At 38.0% G+C, this 22,297-nt stretch overlaps 2 protein-coding genes and 1 long non-coding RNA gene across 5 annotated transcripts; 2 read left to right on the forward strand and 1 right to left on the reverse strand.

The window, feature by feature from the left end:
* The first annotated feature begins 98 nt into the window (after nt 1-98).
* LOC116295028 (uncharacterized) lies at nt 99-7,123 on the forward strand. The gene is made up of 2 exons (XM_089032967.1): nt 99-6,949; nt 7,020-7,123. The coding sequence occupies exon 1, from the start codon at nt 1,379-1,381 to the stop codon at nt 6,647-6,649; it is 5,271 nt and encodes a 1,756-aa protein (XP_088889093.1). The 5' UTR covers nt 99-1,378; the 3' UTR covers nt 6,650-6,949; nt 7,020-7,123.
* Nucleotides 7,124-10,155: 3,032 nt separating this feature from the next.
* On the forward strand, nt 10,156-21,643 carry LOC116295051 (uncharacterized). Of its 3 annotated transcripts, XM_031702752.2 has the most exons (8): nt 10,156-10,378; nt 10,879-10,986; nt 13,064-13,129; nt 13,225-13,280; nt 13,410-13,485; nt 15,684-17,749; nt 18,162-18,219; nt 18,387-21,643. In XM_031702752.2, exons 2-8 carry the CDS (start codon nt 10,881-10,883, stop codon nt 19,037-19,039), a joined length of 3,081 nt encoding a protein of 1,026 aa, XP_031558612.1. In that variant the 5' UTR covers nt 10,156-10,378; nt 10,879-10,880; the 3' UTR covers nt 19,040-21,643. The 3 variants fall into 3 exon arrangements, with proteins under 3 accessions (XP_031558612.1, XP_031558611.1, XP_031558613.1); XM_031702751.2 differs by lacking the exon at nt 10,156-10,378 and having other exon boundaries at nt 10,828-10,986; XM_031702753.2 differs by lacking the exons at nt 10,156-10,378; nt 10,879-10,986 and adding an exon at nt 12,659-12,894.
* Nucleotides 10,990-12,077, reverse strand: LOC148909808 (uncharacterized). Its single transcript, XR_016120206.1, has 2 exons — nt 11,803-12,077; nt 10,990-11,726 (listed from the first exon to the last, which is right to left on the reverse strand). It is a non-coding gene; the product is annotated as an uncharacterized LOC148909808 (long non-coding RNA).
* Nucleotides 21,644-22,297: the final 654 nt, after the last annotated feature.

Here is a 22,297-nt window from a genome sequence, read left to right on the forward strand (position 1 = left end):
ATTACTCGCGCGACAGCGGCGTCTGTCGCTCAGCTCGTAGATTTTTCTTTCATTGTGTCGGATGTCTCGCGGACACAAATTGTGGGGTTGCTCTTTGCCCTTGTATGTAAATATACCTTGAAAAATTGTTATCCTTAAAATGATTCGAATCCCGAATATCTCAGTCACTTCGCGCGATGGAACCGCTAGAATCTCGTCCATGCGTCCTACTTTGTTGTGATTCTTGGCTTGCCGAGATGTATTGAAATTTTCGAATTATGATCGTCAGTATTATTGAAACTGAAAAATTTCAGCGCCTAGACATTATTTGGTCATATAGTAGTTAGGAAACCGAATGAAACATTATATATTTTCTGAATAAACCAAATAAACCGAGTTTTACGAACATGGGACATACATTACCCACCAATGTTTTGGTTTGGGTTGAGTAAATGACGTCATAAGTACTCGTGCCAGTCTTCTTGAGTCGAATTCTGCGATTCAAAGAAATTAATGGCGGACGAAAATAAATCGTAAAATTTTGGCCCTTTCCTTTCGAATATCAAAAAGATATTCCAGTGGGTGGTTCTTAATGTATTCAAGATTATTTCAGCAAAGTTCCAGCTCGAATGAAAGAGTTTTAATTTTGGAGCGATTTTCGTCCAAGTGGCCCTTTAAGTGATTTTTAGTTGAATTAGCGTTTATATTCCACAGTTGACTATTGCCAATACACATGTAAGGGTCACGCTCGACACGCTCGACAGTCCCAGATATTGAGGAATTAGTACAAGAATTAAAGATATTCTAGAGAAGGAAAATCGTGTGTTTTCATTCATAAGTAGCGACCCACGACGAGGGAGCGAAAACAGTCAAAAATTCCTAAAGAAAACTTCACGAACCTGACGATTACCAAGGTCAACAAGGCAAAGACAAGTCGCTCTACAGCCATCACTCGACCAAAACTTAGCATCATTGGAGCTCTAAAGGACTAAAAAAAAAAAAAAAAAACCAAAAGACTTCTTAAACAATTATACAGACTTACATTGTTGGACATAAGGACGTTTGGAAGTTAGTGAAGGAACATTTTGGAGTACAGCTTCAAGCACAGCAAGACTCGAGCAAGACCGATTAAGCAAAATCAATCAAGTTAACAAACTATTAACTTTTAACTCATTCAGACCGACAGAGAAACCATTTGAATTATTTGAAGGTACGAACAACCTATTTTATCTGATTTTAGAATCGCCAATGAACACATTTTGTTTTTTGTACAAATTAAACCATTTCGTACTTGTAATTTGAGTAAAGCCTTCCATTAGAAAGACAACTCGCACGGGGAGTGCATGGAAACGAGGCTACGATACTTATAAAATCTGAAGTAAAACACTTTCGCAGCAAAATGCCGCCAAAATTAGCATCAGGAACACTAATTGCACGGATGCAAAATGCAACTCATAATCTGTACGAACTTTTCGACGAATTTAATACGATTTATGAAACAAGACCACAAATAGAAAGACTTAACCGCATATTTACCCAAGTTGAGTCTAAATACAGAAAAGTTAAACAACAACTCGAAGATATCGCTGATAGACTCATAGATGAAGGTGCATCTACAGAAGACGAAGCATCACAAGCCAACAGAAAGTTTGGAAAAGAAATAAAGGCCGACTATTTGCAGATTGCTGAAAAGTTCGCGCTGTACGAAAACGAATGCAGTACACCAAAACAAGAAGGCGCAAAACAGTTTGACAACGCAGGATCTCTGGAGGCCATGACAGCAGCAGTTACAAAGATGGCAAAATCCCTAGAAGTGAAATCCAATCCCAGTGGTCTAGAAAGATTGTCTGTCCCGTCATGGGATGGAACCCGCAGATCTTACGCAACGTTTAAGAAAGAATTCAACCACTGGATGACGAAATACAAACAAGACGAAGAAGAGCAGCTACAACGCTTCCGGAAAGCCATGCCAAAGGGCTGGTGGTCAGATCAAGTCACAACCTGCAAAAGTATCACTCAAGCTTGGAGCATCCTAGATGTCGAATTTGAAGACAAAAGAAAACTTATGGACAGTCTCTTAACCGAGATAAATGATCTTAAAGCCATCAAGAGAGACTCGAAATCTCTGATGAGTTTTAGCACCACAGTACGCAGGTACGTCAACGACATGGAAGACAATGACTGCTCAGTAACGAAATCTACAGAGTCACCATTTTTCATGTCCCAGCTTCTTTCAAAACTGGATCCCAGAGATAACGTAGAGTACGGCCGCGAGATGCAAAGACAGCGCAAGTCAGAAACTGTCATGACGCTGATTGAATGGCTTCATCAGGAGGCAAACCTCCGATCAAGGGGGAAGCGCGACGACAACAACGCTGACGACGACAAGGCAGATAAACAGAAACGATCCATATTTTACCGAAGGTCAGACAGTCACGCCGTTGACAGCACCCAAGCCTTCGCAGACGACGACTGTATACTCGGATGCCCTACAAAACATCTACTGCAAACCTGTACCATCTTCCAGAGCTTAACAGTAAGTCAACGCTGGGATATTGTCAAGCAGAACAAACGTTGTCGCAAGTGCCTTAGACTACACCATACCAACGATTGTCAAAAGGCCGACGGAACATCGTGTGACAAATGTACGAAGAACCATCACCGCCTTCTCCACAGCGAAAAGAAAGAGAATTTACTAGTACCATCTTTCATCAAGCCACCTGCTATCAGCAACAATAATGCACAAACCAGTTCCCGAAGTGAGAAAACAAAATCTGTTGCTGGACTTTGCCCAATACAGAAAATAAAAGCAGTTGACGACAAAGGAACATCTGTAGAACTGCTCGCTATGCTTGACAGTGGATCAAACACAAGTCTTCTGTCAAAGAGCGCAGCAAAACGGCTCAACCTGAGTGGATCTAAAACTCACCTCACCATGAATCTAGCTGGAGGAGGTACGAGATCAGAAGAATCTGACCTCCTGGAGATCACGATCATGCCAATCAACGAACAGAGTATCAAGAAGACTTTGTCAGTATATACAGTGCAAAAACCATGCAGCAGTGCCAAGACGGTGTCAAAAAAACTCGTAGAAAGTTACAAACACCTCAAACAAGTATCAGATGAAATATACCTTGCTGGTGGGACAGTAGATCTTCTAATCGGAACTGATTTTGCGGATGCATTTGTCGATATACACTCTATCACAGGAGAGACCGGTGAACCCATCGCCAAAAGAAACTGTTTCGGTTGGTATATCCTGGGACAGTTCCACTCAACGTCGATGACCGAAAACATCCAGTTCGTGGATGTAGGAACAGTAAGCATTGCCGAAGACATCAAATCACTCATCCAACAGGACCAACTAGGAATTAAGCCAACGGAGTTCTGTACATGCAACGACAAAGTTCTTCAAGAGAGCAAGTTTATCAAGTCCCTTTCAAAATCAACAACCCTGGTCGAAGGACGGGTGCAAATTAAGATGCCCTGGAAAGATACTGGTCCGCCTAAACAAAGCAATTATGACATTGCCTATAAAAGAATGAAATCATCGGAGAGGAGCTTCAACAAGAAGAACTGCTTCGAAGTTGTAGAAAAGGAAGTTCAGAAACTTATCGATCAAGGCTTTATCACACAAGTACCATCAGATCAGATTGACCACAACAAACCAGAGTGGTATTTACCACTTCAAGCTGTCTTCACTCCTGACAAGACAACTAAAGTTCGTCTGGTGTTTGATTCATCCTCCAAAGGGCATGATGGATTGAGTCTGAACGACCATTTAGAAAAGGGCCCAAATTACATCAATAATCTCTGTGACATCCTTTTGGCTTGGCGTTGGGACAGTGTCGCTTACTCTGGTGACATAAGGAAAATGTTCAACCAAATCACAGTTCATCCAGAAGATCAAATCTTCCACCGCTTCTTATGGAGGAAAAGCCCTCAAGACCCGCCTACTGTGTATCAGTGGCTCAGGCTGAACTTCGGAGACAAACCAGCCCCAGACATCGCCACCAATACGATTAACTTCCTCGCAAAGTCATCTGAAGACCAGTTCCCTGAAGCTGCAGCGGAACTTAGAGAACATGCATATGTCGACGATATTGGAGGTTCAAAGATGCAGTCATCGGAAGCAAAGAAAGTCATCAAAGACCTCGACACAATACTGAGCAAAGGACAATTTAAAATAAAGGCCTGGCACTCAAACAACAGAGCCATAGACCAATCTGAAGGAGACCAATTCACTGATCTACTGGGACACAGATGGAACAAAGACACAGATACTTTCTCCCTCAAAAGAAATGCAATCACGGCACCTCATCAGAACTTGACGAAACGAAACTGCCTAGCACTCCTCGCTCAAATCTGGGATCCCATTGGTCTAGTGTCACCAGTAACAGTAAAGTTCCGAATCGATCTTCAAGATCTTTGGAGCTCAGGGTTTAACTGGGATGATGTCCTACCCGATAGCCTTCAACAAAAATGGAGAGAAAACTTGGAGGTAATGAATCATTTATTGACCTTCGAGTTCAAGCGACAACTAAAGCCTAGCAACGCAGTTGGTCCACCCGAAGTCCACGGATTCTCTGACGGAGGGGAGTTAGCCTATGGAGCCGTCATCTTCCTCAGATGGGAACTGAAAGATGGATCCTATAAATGCGTCCCAATAATGATTAAGCCCTTCGTCGCACCACTGGAAAAGAAGTCGATCCCGAGACTCGAACTGCTTGGATGCCTCGCTCTTACCAGGATGTATGACAGCTGTACGAAAGCGCTGAATTTTGCAAAGATCAACAACTGTAGAAGAACATTCTGGGTCGATTCATCCACAGTACTCTCTTGGTTGAAAACCCCTCCAAAGGAGTTCAAACCCTTTGTTTCTGCCAGAGTAGCCGAGATACAAGAAACGGTCGACACAAACGACTTCAAGTACATCAGATCAAAGCACAACCCCGCGGACGCCCTTACCAGAGGCATCAAGGCAGAGCTCTTGAACTCTTGGTTTAACGGACCTGAGTTCCTACAGCGTCCAGAAAGTGAATGGCCCACGTTCGAAGAAGAGCCAAAAGGCCTTAACGGAGAGCCTTCGTTAGACGCTGAGACCAGAAGAGAGAAGAAAACCTCAACGAAGAATGAAATGGGAACCTACAACACAAGGTCTACCACAATCCACTTGGCAGCTGTTTTCAAAGGAGAAGAGAAAAAAGACAATCCCATTCTTTCGCACCTGCTGACATCATGCTCCACATTCCAGAAAGTCAGAAGGACCCTGGCCTACGTACTACGTTTTGTCCAAAAGGCTGCAAAGAAATCAACAGAAGGAGGACCTCTCACAGTTAAAGAACTGAGTAACGCAGAGAAGCATATCTTCAAATTTGTACAGCTGAAAGTAGATGTTACGAAACTCGATAAGGGTTTGATCGCTCAAGCAGATAAAGATGGTATCGTGAGAGCCCATGGACGATTAGAGAATGTACAATCCCTTCCACATGATATGCGAAATCCAATCATCCTCCCGAAAGATCACCCCCTCGTAGAGCGGCTTATCATACACCTACATAACGAAAGGAGACACTGTGGATACAAGAGCTTAATCCACGAGACCCGGAAACGTTTCTGGATTGTTGGAGTACGAAGTATGGCTAAACGTCTTACAAGAGAATGTGTGGTGTGCAGAAAGCTCCGAAGGAAGCCGCTAGAGCAGCTCATGGGTCAAATTCCCCATCTTCGTGTTGCCACAAGTTACCCTGCCTTTACGAACACAGCACTCGACATGTTTGGACCAATCCAGATACGACTTAATCGGAAAACTTTAAAAGAGGCTCAAATCATAATCTTCACATGTATGACCACAAGAGCAGTCCACCTGGAGTTGGTGACAGACAAGAGCACGGAAACTTTCCTTATGGCGTTCCGACGTTTCGCAAGCTTGAGAGGTCACCCGAGCGTGTGTTGGTCCGATCAAGGCACAAACTTTGTCGGATCTCAGCACTACCTTGAAGAAATTATGAAACAGTGGGACCTAGACAAGATCCAAACCACTCTATCTAATGACTTCACGTGTGATTTCAAATGGGAATGGAACATCCCAACTGCCAGCCATCAAAATGGAGTTGTTGAATCACTAATCAAGTCTGTACGTCAAACCCTTGATGCAACTTGCAAGAACCAAAGCTTCTCAGAAGAACAATGGCGCACCTTCCTTGCCGAAACCAGCTACATTATCAACAGCAGACCTTTATATCCTAGCTCGGACAACATCTGGGAAAGTCCACCAATCACACCTAATGATATACTGATGGGTCGACACATTTCACCACCTCAGCCCTTAGCGGAAGAAAAAGTCAGCCCCCGTGACCTAGTGCGATCTACTCAGAAACGTATTGAAGAATTTTGGTGCTGTTGGATGAAGTACTTTTCACCAAATCTGCTCCCAAGGAACAAGTGGTACCGAAACAGAGAGAATGTAGCTGTTGGAGACTTGGTATTACTAATCGACCCGAAGCAGAGGAGAACCAAATGGAACGTGGCACTAGTAGTGACCACATACCCAGGGGATGACGGACTAGTGAGGAAAGTCAGAGTCAAGACACAAACTGGCCAATATGATAGACCAATACACAAACTCTGCCTCATTGCCACTCACCAGGAACTTCAGAGTGGCAATTAAACGAAGAACACTCCAAATATTAACATTATATCCCATAGTTAAAATACTGTTTTCAAACGTTACTCAATTGTAACAATTTCCGTACTGGAGGGGAGTGTTACGCTCTCTCAACTTGATTAATGATTTACCTGACGATTTATAGCACACGTGCTGATATATATTTAGATAGGAGCGATTGTATTTCAGTTGTTGTGGAATCATTCGCACGCCGGATCACAAGGACTCAATATAATATTGTTCAAAAGCGTAATAGCAAGACAAAACATTCAAAACACTTCTCTAGTTATCTCAAACGAATTTGTAAGTAGTTATACTTATAATGATTTAATCTTAAGTGATTTTTAGTTGAATTAGCGTTTATATTCCACAGTTGACTATTGCCAATACACATGTAAGGGTCACGCTCGACACGCTCGACAGTCCCAGATATTGAGGAATTAGTACAAGAATTAAAGATATTCTAGAGAAGGAAAATCGTGTGTTTTCATTCATAAGTAGCGACCCACGACGAGGGAGCGAAAACAGCTGGTAATGGTGTACGATTATTGTGATAGATCTAAGGATAGTTAATGGAGTAAGGAATTAGTTTGATTAGTTCTCTTGGTTTTCTCCAGTAAAATGACCAGCTAACTAAGTAAAGACACGAGTTTTTATATTTCACACAATTTCTATGAAGTGTTTTTCGATATGTGATTGTTACAAACCAAGAATTTAGACCATCTTTTCGGTGATGTTTTCCTTTACGCCACGAGTACCTAAGTCATGACATGCTCGTACTCATGATGACGCGCGCTAAAGATCACTTTATCAAGGTGAAAAGACAAATATGATCGAAAAATACTGATTTTAAAAGACTTTTTAACATCGCACGAGAACACACACTTATAAGTTACAACTGCCATTACAACTAATCACAAGATGGCGCACATCACAGAATCGTTAATTCCGCACTGCATAGCATGAAATAAGTGCCCGAACCTTTAACGAACAAAACATAGGCAGCTTTGTAGGGGGTGTCTACGGGATAAAAGTATCGGGTATGCAAGTCGGAAATTTTCAAAAATACCCCTAAAAATACCAAACATCTTTTAGAGAGAGTGGTTTGACGGATTTCAAATTAACCCTAAGAGATACCTTAAGAGATGCCAAGATATGCCGAAATGCTAAATTTCAATTTTAACACCCTAAAAAATACCAAATCGCTGACTTTTACCCCTAAAGGTGCTGACACGCAGTGCAAAATTGAATGCAACATTGCACGTAACAGGACTGTTGCAGTGTGTCTACCCCAAACTTGTTGCGCGCAACGTTGCATGCAACAAATCTGAAGTTGAATCGCGCTCTACTCTCGCAACATTGCGCGCAACAAATTTCATCATGTGAACATGGCTGCAACATTGCGTTACCTGCAACATTTTGAAATTTCCAGCCAATCACCTTGAACCAAATTTATAACTAGTGCTGACCAAATATCTTAACATAGCAGGCTGTTGCGTCAATGTGGGTCATCCCGATTCAAAATTTGCTGCCTGCAATGTTGCGTGCAATGTTGCACCCTGTGTTAGCACCTTAAGAGATACGAAGAACATACCCGATACTTTTACCCTGGACGGTCATTCCCTTCCATTCCCCCCCCCCCCCCCCCCCCCCCAGGCATTTGCGAACAAATCACCTTAGATGAGAGAAACTTTGAAACGAATAAACAGTGCGCAAGATGAAGGGGGAATATCAAATGAAAGATGACCTTTGAAGTCATTCCAGTTCAAAGAATATTCTTCTTTCTTAGTGGATCACACCATGAGCTGTTATGTCCAATACTGAACTTTGTAGATTACTTTGTAGCAGGTATTAGATGTACAATGTCACCATGCATGATAGACCAGACGTTACATGCCGTGCTGTGCTGTGCCGTGCCGTGCCGTGCCGTGCCGTGCTGCCTCAGTAATCGTATTCCACCTGTGACGTTTTAGCATCACATTTATTGGTAATTATAACAAAGAAACAATCCATAACTAACTGACTGTGAAACTGTATGATTCTTTCGTGATGATATTTCACGTATGAATTAATTAGAGGGAGGTAATTACACATGGTTCCTCGTCATGAAGTTCCACTTCTAACAAATTCTCTGCCTACCAATATTATTAATTGTTTTGTATTTGTTAGTCGTGGATAGCTCAGTACATATGCAGTTGACACCCATGAAAATCACGTGTATTTGACATTACTGAGTCGGACCGGAGAAAGCAAAAGTGAATGACATCCGGTCAGTATTGCCAATAAGTATCATGGCTCATTTGATTTCCTGTCACAGCCTTCAGATAAGAGCCGGCCGATGTGTTTTAAGCAGTGCTAGTGACGTATGTAGTTACGACCCAGGGGAAAACCCCAGGATTTTCCCTCTTTTTATCCCAAAATCTTGACATTTGATTACGCGGTTGAAGTTTTGTTTAAGACCCCTGTGTTTTCTTTCCTTAAATGGGTTTAGGTTTGGTTTAGCAGCTGCATTATTAGTGCACGAGTTCGAGGAGAGAGAAAAAAGGAAAGGAAAAGAAAAAGAAAGGAAGACTCGATTCTTTTATTCAAAGACTGAAAGAACTAAAGGCAATTAACAAAAGAACTAAAGAAAGCTTCTTTTTAGTATTTGTCACCCTTTCACCTCGTATTTCACCGAGCTATAAAATAACTTGATTACCATAGCAACAGTGGAGGTCCTTATCAGTCACTAGATTGTTCTACAACTAGATAAGCAGTTCTTAACATGCTTATTGAGGTAAAGTTAGAGCAAAAATATTGATAATGATTGAGAGGCCAATGCTAATCAGTATATCGGAACCACGGAGACATTAGATTTAAATCTAAGTTAGTTCAATCTAATCCTAGTATTATGCAAACTAGTGAAATACATAGAGGATGTTACATGGACGCTCACTCGCGAGGGATCTTTTCAACACTCGAAGATAAATTTCGTATCTCCTAGCACCCATGTAATATTCTGTTTATTATAAAATTATCCATAAAATCAACTTAAAATGCTTTTTATTATTATAACCAACTAACTAATAGCTTAAATACACATGGTAACGATATTTTCACATGTGAAAATAACATGTGAAAATATCAGTTTTTCGAAAAGGAGAAATATAGGTATTTTATGGATAATTATATGATAAGGCCTGCATGCTAGTCATACTGAAAACGAGGCGGCTGCCTTGCATGATATCTGCCCACTGAAGTCTTGTATCTTTCTCCTGTAAACTTGAAACTGCTGCCAGCGCTTGAATAAATAAGCGTGTACGACTTACAAACTCTCACTTTTTAAGGGTAAAAAGGTAAAATATTGACATATTATGAAGAATCTGAGAAGGCTTTAAATGTTTTTTAACTGGTTTGTCACGCAACGTCAACATTCATGTCAGCGATGACGTAATCCCCACATAGTTTAATTAAATTCTCGTTAACCAATCAATTTAACGTGTAACTAACTACCTTCATTACACGGGCTGTCCTTTGCCATACCGTATTGCTATAGCTCTTCAGTACTCAACCCTCCTCAGAAGAAAAAGTCATGTTGTTACGTTACTAGTAACGAGCTGAACTACACGTAGAAGGCCCGACAACTGCATGACTGGTTTAATTTACTTTACGACGGTTGACCTTCTGCTTGCTCACAGACAGCCATTGATGTTTGACCTTCTATCACGAGAGATCAAGACGGCTTCTATACTGGTGAGTAAAATTATTGTCATATTGAAAAACTTTTTCAAACAAGGCCTCAATTATGTATTCACTTTTGTGTACATTTTGGTACATTCGAATGAATATTTTCATTGTTACGGATTCAGTGAGCTACACGAAATGAACAGACAGCAGTACCGCCGACCAACCGTAGCCCAAGGAATCAAATATAATAACGTGATATATAACAACCTATTTAAGTATATGTAAGATTGTTCGCTATGAAAGTATATTTTAGTTTTATTGAAAGATCTTGGTAGCATGTATAGACGGAAATATCGATAAACTTTAAAAGTTCTACAATTTACACTGAAGATTAATATTAAGCAATAAAATTCCTACAAATTTAATTACCCATGAACCATGCAAATACCGAGTAGAAAAGAAGTCAATTAGAGGCCTGTAAAAAACCATTCAATTTCATGATTAAGTATGTGATTTAAAGAATTAAGGGGGCAGTAACGGCAGCTTGATGATTTTTTCACTGACAGAAATGCGGCATAATGGAGCATTGATGAGTGACAAGACTGACAAGGATGCTGTCTTCACATGCAGCTCAAAAAACAACAACAACAACCACAGTCAACCAATCAAATACGGTATGAACTACTGATATTGTATGTACTATATACTACTATATACTATACATCATACTCCTTTGCCGGCATGACTTGTTCTTTCAATCGAGATCAAAGTTTTCATGTTTCAATTGGTGCGTTACATTGCATGAACCGACTAAATTTCTTCTTACTCTTCATTATAGAATGATAATCACTTTAATGATCAGCTATTATAGGCCGTTGATCACCACTTTTCGATCCTAAACTGCACGAAAAGAACTTGTCAGGCCGAAACTGATAAAAACTGGCAAATAAACAAATAATGAGAGGAAAATAATTTTGCGGCCCATTATTTTTCCGGGTGTTTACCCTTCTGCTATGATCTCACGTTCACTACTGAGGAAACCTAATTTGTTAAACTTCATCACTTGTTTCGGTTCCATCGATCCTTCTCACAGTTTCCATACTCAGTTCATTTCAATTTTCTGTCCGTGGGTGATAATTGACTGGATTTGTTTCTTCTCGGTCAGTAAAGGCAGGCTGTTAATACCATTGCAACATCTTGATGATGATTCATATAGAACCAAAAGATATCATTTACTCATTTCATTCAGTTAAAATTTCCTGATTGGAAACGGCTGGTACCCTTCTGTTAACCCTAAACCGCCAAGTGTTGCCACGCCGTTTGTTTGACGTGATGGTGCAGTCCATCAGTAGAAAAAAAGACCTTCAGTTCAAAAGCATTTCATCGCTCTTTTTCAAAGCTAGTGTTATGATAACTATAAAATGAAAATAACGAATAAACTATTCAGTTCAGTTTGGTTTCATTTAGTATCGATTGGTGGTTATATTTACCCGCGTAACAGCTTTTTCCTCTTTCATTCTGTCTACTGTCTCTACTGGGGTACGTAGTATAGGTGCTGTTGCTAACATGGTAGGCGGCAGTATCCCACGTTTATATCCGTACGGGATTTCCCTTGCACAAACACACTGAAATAATCCATATGATTATGACCTACAACTTCAAGGTTATGCTCTCTCCATTAATCATTTACGATCTAGCTAGGTAGTTCTGAATGAAGCCGCGGCCTGTATGGCACTTACATAATCGTATCAACTACTCCGGGACTACTGTGACATACTGGTTTCACTTGGTTTGTCTCATCACAGTTTGTCATACAAAGGTACTCGTTAGAAGGATTAAGGTCAGAGATTACAGCCCTCTTTAAAGATTTGCACTTCTGTCTGGACGAGTATGATTTCATTAATGCAATTTATTTTTTCTCAAAATATTTTCAGTACTAAGTGAATTTTTGTTTAAACATGTTGTTTGTTATTGGAAGAATAGCAACCATATTTTTAAAACAACGACAAAAAATATTTGCATCTTATGTTTCTAATTTTTTCAAAATTTTGAACATAACTTTCTTCATAAAATAAATTCGTATCGCAGTAGTTCAATACAAGTGAGAGGAAGACCGATACGCCTCCAGTGCAAGTCTAAAATTACTAGTCAATCGGTGATCATTTTACAGAAAGTCATGTTGTCTATTCTACATTAATAAAAATATATCACAATATTGATTTCCGGGGCAAACCTTCACAACCCATATCGATAAAATAATAAATTGGAATTATGAATTTAATGTAAAACCCAACAGACCAATCACGACGGCGTATTTAATAGCGAAAATGACGTCATTGACATCCGGGGAAGTGTAGCTTAGTGTCCGCCATGCCCTGCGAATAATAGTCAAGACGAGAAGATCATGAGGAAAAATTAAACCCATTTATCCAAGGAAAATACTAATATACCCAACCATAAGGGGTCATAAATCCAGAACAAGATGGATTTGCAGACTGACAAGGACGGTAACCTTTCTAGGGTTGCCAGTTCTGAAATAGCTTCGGCTGTAAGCCACCAACAGCTCATGAATTACCGACAAGGCAAGTCTTGTTGTGATAGAGATTCTGCAGTCATTTGCACAAAGTCCCCAAAACTGTCTTTATACACTTTTAGCTTTATCTTTAGAATCAAACACTTTATTCATCATTGGTTTTCTCTTTTAGTTCTTTGGTTCAATTTTTTAATTTTGCATTTAACAATTTTCTTTAGCTTTGGAGAGGAAACTTCAACAACGAACTCCTCGCGAACAACTGATAGACCAAGGCATCATGCCAGGTAAGCGCAACGTTGAGAATGATTTACCCCATATTTTAATGTATTGTACCTTGGTGGAACTATACAGATAATTTTCTTGCTTTTACATTCCTTAGCTTTGGCTACTGCTCCTTCTTTGTTGTCCCAGAAGACCAAATTAGAGCGAGCAAAGGTATGAAATCATTTACAATCTTTCATAATAATTAAGCTTATTTTCGTGACCTTTCAAAATATATTATTCAACTTTGACGCTATTTATTGAGCTTGTAACCTATTTTCAAACCATTGCTTTATTTCTCAGACAGGAGATTACTTACAAAAGAAAATACGAGTTCGTCCCAATCGGGCTCAGCTGGTGCAGAGGCATATTCTAAATGGTAAGTCTGTTGTTTGACTTTAACGCAAGTACTTAACTTTCCTCATCGATTCCTTCAAGCTAAACACATGTATTTATTAGACAATACGTCAAGATAATCAATATATTAAAGAAATCAGAAATGTTTTGTATCATAAATGGATTGGGTATTACAATTTAGACCGAAAGTCAGTCAATTCAGAAAGATTAACAACAACAACAATATTTCGTGTGTAGTGTGTTCGGTGTGTTCCATCTTTTTGAAAATTTCACGCTTCGTTTCATTGTGACAATACAGTCTTGTTTGATGGAACATTCCTTCACTACTTATTGATGAGTTGGCTTTCATTTATCAAGACTAGAGATAGTTCGACTTATTTTCGTTCATCATTAGAGATAACTGTCACTATTGACCGGTTTCGTTATTTATTGAAATATCTTTCGTCTTTTAAGTTGCTCAACTGTTTGTAAATTTCGAGTCAATGTCACTCATCGAGACTTGAAACTTCAAAAGGTTTCACTTTCAGGTGTGTTCAAAAATCTTGACCATATGTTGACTTTTCATGAAATCTGAGTCAACAAACAGCAATAGAAGTATGGTGTGACAATCATTATTATGAAAAAAAACCTATTCGTACTAATGATAAAAGTAACAACCACCAAACTAAAGTTATAATAGAAAGTGATGCCATGAGCTGTTACTTTTGTTTATTTTGGAAATTGAATGTTACTGCTGGTTTCCTAGTTACATATTTCCTTTTCTCTTTCCTCGTATTCCTGCTGGTGCTGAATGAAATTCCATTGTAGAGAAAATGTAATAACCATGAATAATGAATTTCATTCATAAATTACTAGTAAAGGATAGATAGCTCTAAATTCGAAGGTCTTTGTTGTGGTGACTTTTAAATATTGTTAGATTATATATATATATGTGAGAAGAACAGTCTATTCAAAGACTAGACACAGGTCACATTATCTATTTTATCACATAAAAGAAATAGGTTTTTGATCAACCTAAAGCATACAGTTAATTGATGTGATTTATCTCTTTGCCCCATGGCTGGAAGAGCAGTATTATGCACTGAAGCCTACTAAACATCCATTAAGGTGCTTTGCTTTGAATTATGTTCAAAAACGCTAGGTTTGTTATCACAATGATTTACCTTTGGTGGTGCAATATTATCTTTGATAGTTTTGTATGCATACAGTTATATTCTTATTTGTTGTGGTTTAGCTTTATTTTTTCCCACCATTAACTTGGTAGCCTTAAGGTAATAGTTAGTAATGTGTGACCAGTAAAACTAGATGAATGTAATATTATGCTTGATCCAAGATCACATTAGCACTAGCTTTTCATCATAAATTTGTAATATCATGTTCGTTACTTTAAAAAAGCAATAGATCTAAACAAAAAATGAAATAGAAGAAGTAAGAATGTCTGGAATTTAAATGAAAATGAATTGTAATTATGAGAAAATAAGTCTAATAATTTAAAAGTGATCCTTTTCCTTAGTTATATTGAATCACCATTTTTATGCTCTAAGCTATAACTTAGTGCATTTGTATAGTTGAAAGTATTTTCCATCCTTTTGTGGACTTTCCTTGTTTTAGCTTCTTTTTTTGATGTTTTCCACTTTCTTGATCAGTCAATGACCCAAAAACTCTAGATTTACTTGCTATAAAAAAAAATGCTTGACACCTTCAAATTTTATCAATACCCTGAAACAGCCTCTGGGCTGATCAAAGTCAGGGCACAGCTAACTCTACTCACATTTGATGCTGAGTCTAGGAATCAAACCAGATTAACCCCAGCTATGAGAGGCGAGTGAGAATCATGGTGATAATAATGATAATAATAATATTAGCTATAGGTGCCCAATAGTGCTTAACAACCCAGAAAAAAATGCACATTAAATTTGTGTACTTACAAGAAATCTAGATTAAAATATGATCAATAACTTGATAGACATGTCACTATTTATGGATACACCTACAGGCAAATCTAGACATTATTGAATGAGAATAAATACCAGCTATGGTGGTCCTTTACCTGCATCTGCACAACTAACAATGAGCCTTATGTTGATCATCATATTGTATTTTTTGATATTGTTACACATACATTCTTAAGTTAACCATCACAAAACAATGCTAAACTATTCCATCAGAACATGTTAAATTGTCAAGTCTACATCTTTTATAATTGCATTTTTTTAACAGATGTGTCCCAGGCAATTGACCCATCGTTGTTAGCCAATCAGATGAAACTCAAAAGAAAGAAGCTTGAAGATGACTTAAATGAAAGGCTTGCTATTAGACCTGGACCTTTAGAGCTTGTAAAGGACAATATATTAGAACAAGGAACTGCTGTTGGGCTTGCAATACAAGAAGGAAACATAGACTATACAGAGACAGCTAAATCACATTTACTTGAACCAATCTCTCCAGAGTCATTTGATGGCTCTCCTGAACCTTCTCCTGATGGAAACTCTCTCATTACTCAAATCCCACCAACTTCTATAGCAGAATTCTTCAACAAAAATGCATCTAATATAACGTTGTCTCAAGGATCTCAGCCTTTGGATGGCAAACCTTATGAAGAATCACAAAGTTTAAAGAAAGAGGGAAGGTCAAGAAAAAAATCCCCCAAGCCAAAGTTTAAAAAGTACAAATATCATGAATACAGACCTCCAAATGGTGAACTACAAAAAAGTAATTTGCCTATGGATTCACCCTATGCATTAATGCTCCAACAACAACAGCTTTACTTGCAGCTACAAGTATTGTATCAGAACTATCCTCAATTTGTAAGTCTGCCATCAATACCAGAAAATACAGCCAAAATATCAAACAATAACAACAATGTAGATGATGAGAAGCCAGTGAAAATAGAAGACATGCGTGTTGTGGATATGAGAAAAGAACTCAAGATGAGGGGATTACCTGTTTCTGGATCCAAAACAGATTTAATAGAAAGGTTAAAGGCCTCTCTCTCTTTTTCTGGTGACCAAGGAGTAAATTCCACAGAGAATTTATCAAATGACTCAATGGAAAGCAACCAAGGTTCTCTAGTGAGTTCTATATCATCTGGTTCTCCGATCCCTGTATCTAGTGTAACTACAATAGTCAATGGACACACTAAGTTAGGGAGGTCAAATTCTCTTCCAGCACATGAAGCCAGACTTCAACAAGTTCAAATGCAGTTGATGGCAAACTGCAAGAAATTACAGACCCAGCTTCCTCCAGAGGTACAACAACAGCTACAGCATCTACAGTACCTTAACCTGCAAACACATTTGCAACAGTTACGTGTGCAACCTCATACCAATATTCAACCAAAACCAATACAGTTTAATGTGCAGACAAGCAGTAGTCAACAGCCTGTGTCTGTTGCAAATCAACATCAGCAAGTATCAACAATGGCACCTATCAAAAAAGAACTAAATGTTACTGATAGTTGTGTTTTTAGTCAGCAACAAATCCAGCAAAGTTCGGGACAGGTGTTTACTCACTCAACGACTACTAGTGATGCTCAAGCACCATTCTTTTCACACCCTTTGTCAACTAATCTGCCAAGCCCTGTGATAACTATGACACAGGCTACACCATCTCTTATCACAAACAGTGCTAACTTAGAACAGCAAAAACATATGCAAAACTTTTCACCTGCCCAGTCTCAGGGGTTACTGCATCTTAAGGCAGAAGCAAATAAATTGAATATTGCAGCTAGTCATAGTGAACCAGATCTTAGTCATATGGATAAACTTGACTTCAGTGGTTGGAATCAAGGAATGAAACATTTAACACATGATAACAAACCTATTTCACCTTCTCATGGTTCTCCTTGTCAAACGCCAAACATGTTTGCACCACCTGCGCATCATCACCAGGAACACAAATCCAGGCCAATAGAGTCTGTTGAATACAACCCAGCAAGAGAAAAACCTGATAGTATGCAAAGGTCATATTCTGAACACACACAAGAAGATGGTGGTATCATGATGCATGCTGTCGGACAAGATGCAGAGAAGCAGCGTTCCATGTCTGAACCTGCTAACCCATTTGTCCACAGAAGATCGTGCTCACTCCCTTCAGGCCAACTGTTCTTTGATCATCTCAACCCACCACCAAGTTATGAGGCCCACATGGCAGCCCAGATGCATAGAAAACTGAGTCAGGAACACATCTATCAACCACAGCAACACACTGTTCCTGCTAAAACTGAAGATATGGATCAAGGAATGGATGCCCAACAGGATAGAGAGTTAACCCAAGAGTTACAAAGGGTGAGTTAACACATTATTTAACGTATTTCCTCTAGTTACACTGTAGCCCCCTGGGGGCTTATTAGACAGGGGGTTATTAGAGGCTGGGGGCTTAATAAATGTTCCTGATCTTTGGGAAATTCATAATTACTTTTATCCATAGTCTGGATAGGTGAAATGTCTTTCAAAGGCCTGTCAACATTCCTTATTAGAGGATGTGGGATGTTTTTAATTTTTGGCAAATCCCAACTGGGGATTTATTACAATGGGGGCTTAATGGAGGGAATACATAAATTCCCATTGTTTACCACCAAGCCCTACCTAATATATTTCAGTCCTGATAGTAACTTGTATGTAATTTAACAGGATAGTAAGAACAATGATATTTTTTATTCATGTTTATCTATTATCTTCATTTTTCTATACTTCAAAGGTCATGATGAAGCAAGATTTGGGTGTAGATAATGATGAAATCCTGGAAATTCTAGGAGGTAATACTCGAATTCTTATATTATATGAAGTATAGTATATGAACTGGTGTTTGTTTTGTGATGGATTATTACCCATCTACCCATCCACCCATCCATGTCATAATCTAGAGGGTATCATTTGTATAACAGTAATAACCTAACATTGGAACATGCCTTCTTGTTTACAGCTTCTGTTGGTAGTTCTGTCGGTTCTCCTGTTCATTCGACTGCAAACAAAGTCATAATTAGTTCACCACCCAATCAGCTGTCTCCTCAAAGGTTTGGCCAAGCACCTCACGTGCAAAACAATTCTAACGTCTCCAAGTCTCCAAGTGCAAACTTTTTGGGTGTTCATAACTCACCAAGCAACAACCAACAATTTCAACGAAGATTGTCAAGAAGCTGTGAAGATGTAACAGGTTTAACAAGTTATAACAATCCTAATAATGTCAATCCTAAGCATGGTATGCAGTCAAGTGCAGAGGGTAGCCTTGCTGATTTGGATTCTATCATAATGAGTCCAGCATCACCAATGAGAATAGATTCTGATACAGACCACCTTATGTCAATGTCCAATAGTATACCCATACCCAGTAATTATGTTCATAAAAGTGACACTTTGAGCTGGTTGGATTTGAGTAATTCACCTATTATGACATCTCCTACTGGAGCTGCCACAGAAGTGACTTATATGAATAGAGCTTCACCACCACCTACACTGTATGGAGCATCACCCTCTCTTCATCATGAACAATTTCCACTGTCTCTCTTTGAACTTGATGCTACCGGGTCTAATAACTTGTCTCATGATTTCTCAGAAGCTATGGATTTCTGTGTATAGCAGCTATTCATCAATAAGAATTAGAGTTAATGTTTAAAGTAAATAGAACAATTTAATAAGTAATCATAAGTATGTACTGTGTACATGTCCATGCTGTGGCAGGCAGAGTGTAGTGGTGCATATGTTTATAATAAAGGTGAGTACAGTACAGTGCATACCTTATATCCATGAACAACTTTGTAAGAAATTGCACACATTTGCATAAATTAGTAAGTTCAGTAGACCACGGTAGACCGTAGACCTACAAAACTTTGCACTATGCACTTTTTTTCAGATATATGGTATGCACTCTAATACATTTCTACTTAGTATAAGATTAACCAAAACAATTTCTTTTTTTATTTTGCTGTACACTTGATAAGTATTCTAAACCATTTTAGGGTGTCATTATCAAAGTCATTTCTAGTCATCATATTCATCAAGTGTTGCAAGTTTAATTAGATTAAGGACCTTTTAAGGCATTATTCAAATGATTGGTCATAATAATGATACAACCAATGAAAACTAAAAAAATCAGGACATCTTAAAAGTTTTTTGAGTAAATCCATATCCAATGGATAAGTTGATGCTGTTATACAATAAATTTATCCACTGGATAAGATTTATCCATCAGATAGGGCTATCCACCCTTCGCACAACTGGGCCCAGTGGCATGTAAAAGTTAGATAATAAATAGATAAAGACATAATAAGAGACAGGCCATGTTAGTGGAGGGAGGAGAGAGCTGGTGGGACAGGATCAGTTGTGTATGTCACAAACAATAAAGCAATGCTTTTTTAGTGCTGTAAATAAAGGGACAAAACTACACTCATTGTCTCCACCTCCCACACTAACAAGGGGCTATTTGTGTTTGAAATAATGTCAGAGAATAATAGGAATAGTTAACAGTTAACACCTTAGTTCAAAATGTTAAATAAGAATCATTAATTTTGCATATAGATTGTTATTTATAATGTACTAGAGTTCTAGATATCATGTATCTTTATATGTTAGTTGCTTGAGAGGGTTTTCTATGAATGAAAAGTTATGTGATACTTTCTGGAAAAAGCTTGCAATTATATCTGTTATCAGATTGATTAGTAATGCTTATATTTTATCATTCATAGGAAACCAGCTCTGGTATTTTATGTAAGTATTTAATGGATAAAAATATCAAAATATATGTATCTGTTTAAATGATGTTTTATATTGCTATCTATAGTTAATGTTTTCAAAACAAAACTAAGAATTAAAGTATGAAAAATAATAGAATAATTTACAAATACTCAGCCTTGTTTAGTTTGGTACTAAAATACAAATGATTTTATTGTTACTAAACAACATTAAAATGGGAATGACTTATCTTACAATAATATTTTGATCAATAGATCCTAAGGATAGACATTTAAAGTGGTTAGGAAAAGGATGTTTTCATACATTTTTTTACTTTATTTAGCAAGTTCTTCCTATTTTACAGTCATGTTAGCTCATATGTCGCCAAGTATTGTAGGTATACTAACTTGGAAATTCTTCAATTCCAACAGTGTAATATTAAAAATCTAGTTGAGGTTTGACTGTAGAGGACAACTAACTCTAGTGGTTATAGGGATCTTACCGTTGAGGAAAATCACACCAATGCTTGTTCTAATCAGGGAGGTTCTGATTGTATAATATTTCATCAAGTATTTGGATGCTTTTTTTCTTAGTGACAAGAATCCCTGTGACATTCATTTATATCATATCGTTCAAGTAATACATTAAACACTTGAAAGAATGTTTTATCCAATTTCCAAACACCAAGAAGTGAGTCGAAAAAATGAGGTACTTCAAGGTGTTTGGATAGAGGATAAAACACTCTTTCAAGTGCTTGATATGGCTTTTCAAATATTATTAATAACTTTTGGAGAAGTTCGAAGCATAAGTTGCCCAAATCTTATGCTAATTCAGATCACATTTCGAAACCTCTTTCATGCTTGTGAATTTCTTTGTTTTGTTTTTTTATTAATGATATTGGCAAAACAGGAAAAAAAGGTTTTTGTCAAATTCAAATTGCACATTAACACTGTAATAATGCAACTTAGAAATATGAAATTGAAAAACATGTCAAATAACATAATTATCATTTTTTTGCACACCCTGAAATTCCTTTATTTGCCCTCTTAAAATTGTTACAGTGTTACCTTTTTAATATTCTCCAACATTAAATAATGTAAGTGCAATTCAAGTCATGAAAACACTGATTGTAATTAATTTGCTTTTTTTTGTTCTCTTTCTATTTTCCTCAACTTTAAATCCAATATTGTGTAGTTCCAGAAATTATCCCCAACAGAGGAATTTGGAATTTCCAAACGGTGGGGGGGTCAGAGAAAGAACAAAAATAACAGAGTTTGTATGGAAGAAAATTATAATTTCTGGGGGTAGGGGGGTCTTTAAAGAAAGTCCTCTGTAAGGGGTATGGATAATTTTTGGAACTACACATTACTGTTTCTACTTCAATGTCAGGTTGTGTCCATTTGCTGAAATTGTTACATGATGTAAAGAAAAAAATATTCATAACAATGTGCCATACTAGTGGCTTTGTACAAACGAAAAATTAAAAATAAAATGAATTAAATAGAAAACAGACCAGACCATTTCTTATTTATCTTTGCTTCATATTGCTCTCATTTTGTTGGAACTGAAGGGATATGGCTTTAGCCCCACCAGTAGCAATGGCGAGCAATTTTTAAAGTGGGCGTGTAAAGAACACTTTTTTAAAGTGGGGAGGGGGAGGCAGTTTCTGTTTTCCTGTATGACGGAACTCAAAGTAAGAGAATTTTTTATTCTTGTAAAAAGTGGTGGGGTATGGCCCAGTCCCCACTAGCCCTGCTCAGTTATCTTACTAGAAGCAAATTAGGACTTGAACAAATTCATGTGGAAAGGACATTCTTTTCCGAGAATGGAAAAAAGAACTGAGGATGGCAATAATTAAGCAAAAGCATGATGATATATGGGTGTAACTATCAGTAGCATATCTATTTCTTCCTTTGAGCTAACATGCAAAAAGACAATATATATTATTTGACAGTGACTATCAGGTATTTAGCTAATGAAAACAGTCATCTGATATCTTGACAATCATTTATATTTAACAATAGATGAACCTGAGCAAGCATTGATGAAGAAGATTCAATGGTTTAAATAGTATCTTAGGCCCCGTCCACACTATGCCAGATAACTTTCACACCGAAACCAAAAAAAAATTTTCTGTCCACACATGGAAACGGATAAAATGTTTTG

The sequence above is a fragment of the Actinia tenebrosa genome, unplaced genomic scaffold (genome assembly GCF_029948245.1).
Source record: "Actinia tenebrosa isolate PJP-AT-01 unplaced genomic scaffold, QUT_ActTen_1.0 PGA_scaffold1__47_contigs__length_23844297, whole genome shotgun sequence".
In the NCBI taxonomy this organism is placed as follows: domain Eukaryota; kingdom Metazoa; phylum Cnidaria; class Anthozoa; order Actiniaria; family Actiniidae; genus Actinia; species Actinia tenebrosa.